Source organism: Molothrus ater, chromosome 15, assembly GCF_012460135.2.
Source record: "Molothrus ater isolate BHLD 08-10-18 breed brown headed cowbird chromosome 15, BPBGC_Mater_1.1, whole genome shotgun sequence".
NCBI classification, from domain to species: domain Eukaryota; kingdom Metazoa; phylum Chordata; class Aves; order Passeriformes; family Icteridae; genus Molothrus; species Molothrus ater.
The window spans coordinates 15,081,618-15,090,640 of NC_050492.2; the positions used below are offsets into that span (position 1 = coordinate 15,081,618).

The following is a 9,023-nucleotide window of genomic DNA, read 5'->3' on the forward strand; positions in this document are numbered from 1 at the left end:
TACAGTGAGCTGGGGCTTCTGTGCCCCAAACAAGAGCCGTTCAGGGGAGGCCAAGAGAAACTTCCAGGAGGAAAGAGCCCCCCAGGCTCCAGCCCCCACAGGAGCCACCGTGCTGCGCGGGCTCTGGCTGGCCGCAGGTGCCACCACAGCGGGAGTGGCAGCAAGTGCTGGGGCCAGGCACAAGGGGCGGCTGTGTTCCCGCAGCTCCGGCTGCCTTCCAAGAGCAATATTGTTGGCACCAGGCAGGCTCCCTGCACCGGCAGCACATACATGGGCCTTTCATGAGGAGAGTGGGGATGATTTACTGCCTGGGGGAAGGGGCAGGGGCTGGAGGATGGAGCCCCAGCATGCCGGCGCCCGGCCCCTTGTGCGTGCTCACTGCTGTGGGGCCCCGCACACGTAAGCAAGGCCAAGGGTCTGGCCAGGGGGTCGTCTCTCCCAACGGGACGTGGGGCAAGAAGGGCTCCCTCTGCACCATCTGTGGAGTTCTGAGAACACACTTAATCTCTGGGCACCCTGCTGTTTCTGAGCCAAGTAACCACGGGTCACACATCGCTTGTGCCAAAGTGTTGGGGGCAGCCCATGAGCTGGGGGAGACAGGGGCACCAGAGGAGAGTGCTGGGGCAGGAGTGCACCCACAGTGCAGAGTGCTGTGCTGGCACAATCCCCCCTTGTTGAGCTGCTGGCGTGGCAGAGGCCGTTGTGGTGCTGCCGGCAGCGGGTGGCAGGCGGTGGGGCTGGGCTGCTGTGAAGGGCTTTTTGTTTGCCGTCAGTTGCTGCTATAAATCAAGCCAGGCAGCCCAACCCAGCACTGCCCCACGGCAGGGAGGTGACCAGTTCCCAGCCGCCTACAGCAGAGCCCCACCAAGCCCTGGCCTGTTCCTGGCATTGTCCTGGCCCACTGGGGATGTTCAGTGTGACACTGGGCAATGTGCCCCCACTGGTCTGCTTGCCTTTCTTCCACTCAGCATTGGGGAACCCTGGGATACAGGGAATCTTTCCATGTTCATCCCAGACTGTGGCTCCCACAGGCTCCCCAGAGTCCTGGCTCTCCCTGTTGTTCCCAGTACTGGGAACATCCCCTTCTCTCTGGTTTTAATTTGGTTTTGGTTCGAATTGAGCTGAACCCAACATTTTTCTGTGCTTCCGGCACGCTGTGAACTCTGCAGGGGCGGCCGCTGCTCCGTGAAATTGATGTTCTCGTCCGCTTCACGCGTCAGCAGGAATGAACAGCTGCTGGGGGCTGCTGGCCCCGGGACTGCTCTGTGCACCTCTGCACCCCAAGGGGACACCGGTGCTCCAGATGGGGAGCAGCACAGGGTGCATGGTGCTACGGGAGATAGTAGCACCAACCAGACCTCACGGTGGAACCGTGTCATGCTGGATGGTTTGGCTTGGCACAGCAGAGCATGGACTTGGCTGTGCCCAGGACTCATGGTGTGGCCCTATGAAATGAGGGGTGACAGTGACAGTGTACCCCACTCACAGGGCCTCAAGATCCACACCAGGCATGGGCAAGGCTGTGTATGGGGCTCAGCACAGCCCTGGAAGATCTTGCTGGAAAGCAGGTGGCGAAGCAGACGGCGATACAGGAAAGGAGAGCAGCTCCTAAGGCCAGACCCTGGCCATGTACTGGGGGACACTGACCCCTCTTGATGGCAGCAGGATGCTCAGGGGACATTGTTCCTTAGGATCACACCAGCTCAGAGTGTCTGAGGCCAGGCTTGCCCTGGTGCCCAGGGGTCTTGCATGGCCCAACAAGCAGCAAGGCCGGAGCATGGTGGGGTCTGCCTGCCCCAGCACAGGCACCAGCATAGGGAAGGTGAGGGCGAAGTGTTTATGGGTTGGATTAGGCCACTCCAACGCTGGCTCACACCTTAGCCACGTTTTATGGCGCTCTGTTATGGGCTCCTAATGAGGGTCACAGCCACTTTATGGCACTGACAGCGATAACGCTACAACTAATTATGGCACAATTAGCGTGTGGGCTGCTGCGCACCCAGCAACGCTCAGCGCCCAGCCTGGGCCACCATACCTGCTTGGGGCTGGAGTGCTCCTACTCCCAGCAATGGGGGGAAACGAGGCGGCCTTGCCCCGTGTCCCATCTGCTGCTCCCCACGCCTGGAGGACAGCACAGGGGGAGCAGCCCCGGGTGTTTTGCAGCCCCTTGCGTTCCTCACCTGCGAGGGGAGGCTGCACCGGCGGAGCCGGGATGGGGGGGCCGAGGGCCGCCTCTCGCTGCTGGGGGGGAAAGGCCGGTGCTCCCCCGCCACTTCCCCGTCCCGCTCGGCAGCAGGTCGGTTTGCAGAGATGCTGGAGAAGCGGGGCCGGTCCCCGTCCCCCCCCTCCCGCCTCCCCAGCGCTCCGGGCGGGGCCGCTGTAACCCGAGCGCGTCCCTACAAAGTGCCCGCGCCCCCGAGGCGGCGGCAGAGCGGGGCCGGAGCCAGCCCGGAGCGAGCCCCAGCCCTGCCCGCAGCCGGAGCCGTCCCGAGCCCGGAGCCGGAGCCGTCCCCGGCCCTGCCGCCATGGGGCCACGGTGTGGGGCTCGGCGGCGCTGAGCCCGCTGTCCCCGGACTTTGCCCCGGCCCGCGCAGCGCAGGCGGCTCCGCCGCGGGACCCCGTCACCGCCGGTAACCTCGCCGACCGCGACCCTCGCCCCCGGCACTATTCGGGCCCCCCCCCCCGTCCCGGGACACTCTCCCCCTCCCTGGGATCCCCCGCCGTCCCCCGCCCCCTGTTAACCTCCCCGAGCGCCCTGCCCAGGCTGCCGCTGGCTGGAGAGGTCGGATTCCCGGCACCCAAACGCGGTGTTTCCCATTCCGTGCCCCCTCCCATTCCTGCCCAGGCACCCCCGTGCTCTGCCTCCCGTCCATGCCCACCCACCCTCGCGGTGACCGGGGGACCTCGCACTGCTTCTCCCCGGTGCCTCGGAGAGGAGGGGGCTGCCCGCCCGGATCCGCTCACCCGACCCTGCCTGTCCCGCAGGGTGGGACCCCCGCGCTGGGGGGGCCTGGAAGATGCGGCCCCTCTTGCAGGTCGTGGCGGGGCTGCTGCTGGCGGCGGCTGCACGGGGCAGGGCGATGGAGCCAGGTACGGCTGCCGGGGGCGAAGCGGAGCCGGGGTGCGGCGGGAGTGGGTTCGCATCGTGGGATGCGGGTGCTTGCCCTGGGCACGCAGCCCCACCGCTCTGCCTGCAGGGCAGGGCTGGCGGGAGCTGGGGACACGGCACAGGGACCAGCGTTTCCATCACTGACAGGGGCAGAGTGGCCCCAGCCGGGCTGTCCCTGTGCTGCGGGGGTTTGGCTCGCAGGGACACGCGTGGCAGAGAGGGGTTGCGAGACCGCTGTGGGCTGTGGCTGCTGTGTGTGACTCCGGGTGAAATGCGGGCACTCCGTGCCTTGAGGTGGTGGGTGCGGGAGAAGCGTCCCCGGGGACCAGAGACCAGCTGCCCTACATCCTCCTGTGCTGGCCATGACCTGGGCTGGAGACACACTCGTGTGCTCCAGGATCCTTCACATGGGCAGTCGGGCTGCCGTGGTATTGCTGTGCTGGCAGCCAGGTTGTTTCTGCCCTCCACATGCTGCTGCTGGCCATCGGCAAGCTGGGCTCCACTGCCAGCCCGGGCACTGCCAGGGACAACCCGGCTGTAGGGGTACCAACCGAGCTTGGGGCATGTAGAGGTCACATGGGGTGTCTGGAGGGGTTTGTTACCCTTCTTCAGTGAGGCAGAGCAAGCTGGAGCACCCTGAGCCACTGGGTGGTGGAAGGATAGTGGCATGTGTGGCCTTGGACGGGGACATGCCATTGGGGAAACCATGTCCCTGTGTTCAGGGCAGAGTCCAGTCCTTACCTGCTTCTGGAGTGGCAGAGCCAGGCTCTGGGCTGTGTCACACCACATGCTCTCCACACTAAGATGGACATATGGAGGGGTCCTGCTGTCAGGGAGGGGTGAGCGCTGGGGTGGGTGCTCACCACATCTCTCCAGAGCTATTTGAGAGACCCTTGCTGGAGTCAGAAGACGAACATCTCCTACTGGACCCAGGCAACACATTGAAGCTGTACTGTGATGCCAACCAGAGTGGTGCCAGTGTGGTCTGGTACAAGGAGTCCCGGCCACTCGTCTCGGGGGGTCGCATCCATCTCCATCAGGGCCTGCTGGAGATCTCAGAAGTTGCCTACGAGGACTCGGGGCTCTACTTGTGCCAGGCACGGGGAACTGGAGAGGTCCTGCGCAACTTCACCATCTCTGTCGTGGGTAGGAGCCCCGGCAGCACCCAGCTACCCCCAGGGCAGCAAGGCAGCCACTGCCCGCCCAGCCCTGAAGGCAGGGATGTCCCTCTCAACCCGGTTCCCTTTGCAGACTCCTTGGCATCAGGTGATGATGATGAAGATAGTGATGGAGACAGTCCCCACGGAGACCGAAATGAGGAGTCAGTCTATGTGCACAGAGGTCAGTGCCACACCGGGACACTACAGGAGAGGGCAGGTGGGGCAGAACCAGGGGCAAGGGGCACTGCTGCCTCCTGCTCCCTGCACAGCCCCTCCCATTGTACATCCTGCATGTCCCCAGCTCCTTACTGGACTCACCCACACCGGATGGACAAGAAGCTGTACGCAGTCCCTGCGGGGAACACGGTGAAGTTCCGCTGCCCGGCCTCAGGCAGCCCCAGCCCCAGCATCCGCTGGTTCAAGAATGGGCGTGAGTTCCGAGGGGAGCACCGCATCGGGGGCATCCGGGTACGGGCCAGCTCCTCCCACCACAGCTTCCCTCCCAGGATCCATCCTCCCCAACTCACCTCACTGCCTTACCTGCCCCTCTGCAGCTCCGGCACCAGCACTGGAGCCTGGTGATGGAGAGCGTGGTGCCCTCTGACCGCGGCAACTACACTTGCCTGGTGGAAAACAGGTTTGGCAGCATCCGCTACAGCTACCTCCTGGACGTGCTGGGTGAGGGCTCCTCAGCTTGGTGCTGATCTGGGCTTCCCCATGACTGGTGGGGTCTGGGAAAGGGGTGCAGGAACCTCTGTTCGTGGCCTATCCACTGGTGCAGCTCACATGTCCCTCACAACCCAGGGACATGGGATGGAGACCAGGCTTGGGTTGCACTGGTCTCTTCTAGGGCTCGGGAAGGGCTCCTTGGTGGGTGGAGGAGGAGGGAGAAAGGAGCCTGTGCTCTGGGCCACAAATCAGTGACACTGCTCTGCTCCCTGTGCACAGAGAGGTCCCCACACAGGCCCATCTTGCAGGCTGGGCTGCCTGCCAACACCACAGCCCTGGTGGGCAGCGATGTGGAGTTCTTCTGCAAGGTCTACAGTGATGCCCAGCCCCACATCCAGTGGCTGAAGCACATTGAAGTGAATGGCAGCAACTACGGCCCCGACGGGGTCCCCTATGTGCAAGTGCTCAAGGTAACAAGGGCTGGAAGCACTCAGATCCCAGATACCCACACTAAAGTGGTGACAGGGGTGCACAGAGCTCCCCGAGGAAGAGGGATACTGACCATCCATCCCTCTCTGACAGACTGCAGATATCAACAGCTCTGAGGTGGAGGTGCTGTACCTGCGCAATGTGTCCATGGAGGATGCTGGCGAGTACACATGCCTGGCAGGGAACTCCATCGGCCTCTCCTACCAGTCTGCCTGGCTCACCGTCCTGCCAGGTAGGCGTGGGGTCCTGGTGTGGGGTCTGGGATCCCCAGCACACAGAGGCCATGCCTCAGGCCAACTCATTCACTCCCTGCAGAAGAGGAGCTGGTGCGGGAAGCTGAGGCCCCTGAGACCAAGTACACAGACATCATCATCTACACCTCGGGCTCACTGGCCGTGGCCATGGCCATTATTATTGTGGTGCTGTGCCGGATGCAGACTCAGTCCAGCAAGCAGCACCTGGAGCCTATGGCAGTCCACAAGCTCTCCAAATTCCCACTCATCCGACAGGTGGGTACCAAAATTGAGCCCTAGTAATGCAGGGGGACCTTGGTGACCAATAGGACTGTCCCTTGTGCCCATCACACCTTACCCTGCTGCCAGCCTTGGGGCTGCCCTTCCCACTTCCTCCTGCAGCTCCCTCACCCCATTGCTCCAAGTGAGATCTCTGCTTTTCTGTTGCATCTTTGTTGGGCCCTGGAGCATGGGATGGGATGGATAGCTGAGGACCTATGTCTCTCTCCACAGTTCTCCCTGGATTCCAGCTCTTCTGGGAAGTCCAGCACATCCCTGATGCGGGTCACCCGTCTCTCCTCCAGCTGTGCCCCAATGCTGGCTGGTGTCATGGAGCTGGACCTGCCCCTTGATGCCAAGTGGGAGTTCCCCCGGGACAAGTACGGTTCTGCACAGGGCAGGGACAGGGGCTGTTCTCCCCAGCTGCCCTGGGGACAGCAGCATGCAGGTCATGGATGGGGAAGCCTCTGGCCACCATCAGACCATCCCTGTGATCCCTCATGCTTGTCCCTCCAGGCTGGTGCTGGGGAAGCCCCTGGGGGAAGGCTGCTTTGGCCAGGTGGTGCGGGCAGAAGCTTACGGCATAGACAGAGACCGGCCAGACCGAGCCGTCACCGTGGCTGTCAAAATGCTGAAAGGTAATGGCTCCTGTGCCAGTGTCCTGGGAGAAGAGGTGGCATCAGCACTGGGCAGGGGTGCCACCCAGCTGGCATCGTGACACAGCCTTTATTCCCTAGACAATGCCACCGACAAGGATCTGGCTGATCTCATATCAGAGATGGAGATGATGAAGCTCATGGACAAACACAAGAACATAATCAACCTCCTGGGAGTCTGCACACAGGATGGTGAGGGGGCTGTGCAGGCAGGGTTCGGGCAGAGCATGGGCATGGAGCATGACATGGGCATGGGCATGGATGCAGGCACTGGGGTCAGTGACTAACTGGGAAGGGACAAGGCAGGGCAGGGGCTAAGCAAGCGGCCGCCCTTTCCAGGGCCACTGTACGTGATTGTGGAGTTTGCTGCGAAGGGCAACCTGCGTGAGTACCTCCGTGCCCGCCGCCCCCCGACACCTGACTACGCTTTTGATGTCATGGCAATGCCTGAGGAGCAGCTCTCTTTCAAGGATCTGGTCTCCTGCGTCTACCAGGTGGCCCGTGGCATGGAGTACCTGGAGTCCAAACGGGTATGGCTGGCATGGCCTGCATGGCCGCCTGTGCTGGGCACAGCTGGGGAGGGCATGGCGGTGACAGAGGAGCTGTGTATCCCTGGTGAACCCACTGTCCCTGTGGAAAGGGAGCCCAGCCAATTCCCATAGGCTCTCCAGAACCTCCCATCCCCATCCAGCAAAGCTCAAGGCAGTACCTCCCCAAAAATATGGGACTCAAAGCCTGACCCACCTCCTGGGGAAGTGTATGTGGTCCCCCCACTGTGCCTGTCACTGCAGCCAGCCCGATGATGGGATGGCCCCATCACTGCAGAGGTGCTGGGGGGTGTGTGGGAGGGAAACAGTTATTTCAGTGTTTGAAGGGGACATGTGGAGCTGGAGTCACCATCTCACACACCTGTGGGTGATGCTCCCCCTGGCAGTGCATCCACCGTGACCTGGCTGCCCGCAACGTGCTGGTGACAGCGGAGAGCGTGATGAAAATCGCTGACTTCGGCTTGGCCAGGGATGTTCACGACATCGACTACTACAAGAAAACCAGCAACGTGAGTGGGGCTCCTGGGACAGGGGCACAGGGACCCCCAGCAGGGCTGAGCTGAGCAGGGGGTTGCTCTCCTAGGGTCGCCTGCCAGTGAAGTGGATGGCCCCCGAAGCCCTGTTTGACCGTGTCTACACCCACCAGAGTGATGTGTGAGTCCTCAGGGGAATGAGGGTCTGTTGGCTATGGGCTGAGGCTGCTGTTGGTGTGGGACAAGGCAGCTCTGTGGGGTTATGCATGTACTGGAGAGTCCCCATAGCAGAATGGGCATACTCTCTGGGGACAGAGGGGCACATATTCCCCAGGGGTGATCTTCCCTCTCCCATCCCTGCTCCAACAGCACTGCAGAGTGCAGTGGGCCAAGCTGGGGGAGAGCCCTAGGATGTATTTGACCCTCCTTTGCTATGTGTGATCCTAGGTGGTCCTTTGGGATCCTGATGTGGGAGATCTTCACGCTGGGGGGCTCCCCATACCCTGGCATCCCTGTGGAGGAGCTGTTCAAGCTGCTGAAGGAGGGGCACCGCATGGACCGGCCATCCAACTGCACCCATGAGCTGTGAGTACCAGCCAGGGGGGTGGGCAGTGGGCACGGTGAGACCCTGCTAACAGCCCCTTGTCCTCAGGTACATGCTGATGAGGGAGTGCTGGCACGCCGTGCCCTCCCAGCGCCCCACCTTCAAGCAGCTCGTGGAGGGGCTGGACAAGATCCTGGCAGCTGTTTCAGAGGAGGTGAGAGGAGGAGAGTCTGGTGGGTGAGGGGTGGGCAGTGTGGGCATTGACAGCACTGGTAGTCATGGCACCATCCCTCCTTGCAGTACCTGGACCTCTCCATGCCCTTCGAGCAGTACTCGCCCTCCTGTGAGGACACTGCCAGCTCCTGCTCCTCTGATGACTCTGTCTTCACCCACGACCCTCTGCCGCTGGCTCCTCACCTCTTCTCCTACCCCAGCGTGAGGACTTAAGGGAGGGCAGGGAAGGGTGATGCTGAAGCCACCTCTGCCCTTGCAGGGAGGGGGTCCAGGTTCCCAAAGGTGCCTGATTTGTCCCGGCTGAGCAGTGGGTGGGTAGGGCCCTGAGCCACAGCACCAGGGCAGGGTGTCCCTCTCTCCAGGCTCTTTTTGGGCACTGAGCCATCAGCCCTGGCTGAGATGTGCCTGGTATTGTGGGGCAGCAGGAGCCAGAGCCTCTCCATGTGGGCACTGCCTGGGATGCCCATAGCATTGCCCAGGGAGATGGGCTTTGGCCAGTGCTTCAGTGGAAGTGTCTCTGGGCAGGAGTCCCACTGCTGCCAGGCTCCTGCTGCATCTGTACATAGCCACAGAGATGAATATTTATGTACATGAAATTTCAACCTGATAAATTATTTTTTTGGAATACA

General features: G+C 62.3%; 1 protein-coding gene across 1 annotated transcript; it reads left to right on the plus strand.

Moving 5' to 3' along the window:
• The first annotated feature begins 2,547 nt into the window (after positions 1 to 2,547).
• Positions 2,548 to 9,023, plus strand: FGFR4 (fibroblast growth factor receptor 4). Its single transcript, XM_036392013.1, has 17 exons — positions 2,548 to 3,090; positions 3,986 to 4,255; positions 4,361 to 4,450; positions 4,571 to 4,737; positions 4,824 to 4,947; positions 5,218 to 5,408; positions 5,521 to 5,659; positions 5,743 to 5,936; positions 6,174 to 6,319; positions 6,456 to 6,577; positions 6,677 to 6,787; positions 6,935 to 7,125; positions 7,530 to 7,652; positions 7,727 to 7,797; positions 8,064 to 8,201; positions 8,269 to 8,374; positions 8,461 to 9,023. The coding sequence occupies exons 1-17, from the start codon at positions 3,018 to 3,020 to the stop codon at positions 8,605 to 8,607; spliced, it is 2,403 nt and encodes an 800-aa protein (XP_036247906.1). The 5' UTR covers positions 2,548 to 3,017; the 3' UTR covers positions 8,608 to 9,023.

What these genes read in the sequence shown, in the direction of transcription:
- FGFR4 (XM_036392013.1), top strand. Translation starts at nt 3,018, where the DNA reads ATGCGGCCCCTCTTGCAGGTCGTGGCGGGGCTGCTGCTGGCGGCGGCT. An exon ending in ACCGCATCGGGGGCATCCGG is followed by an intron (nt 4,738 to 4,823) that starts GTACGGGCCAGC and finishes GCCCCTCTGCAG; the next exon opens with CTCCGGCACCAGCACTGGAG. An exon ending in CTACCTCCTGGACGTGCTGG is followed by an intron (nt 4,948 to 5,217) that starts GTGAGGGCTCCT and finishes CCCTGTGCACAG; the next exon opens with AGAGGTCCCCACACAGGCCC.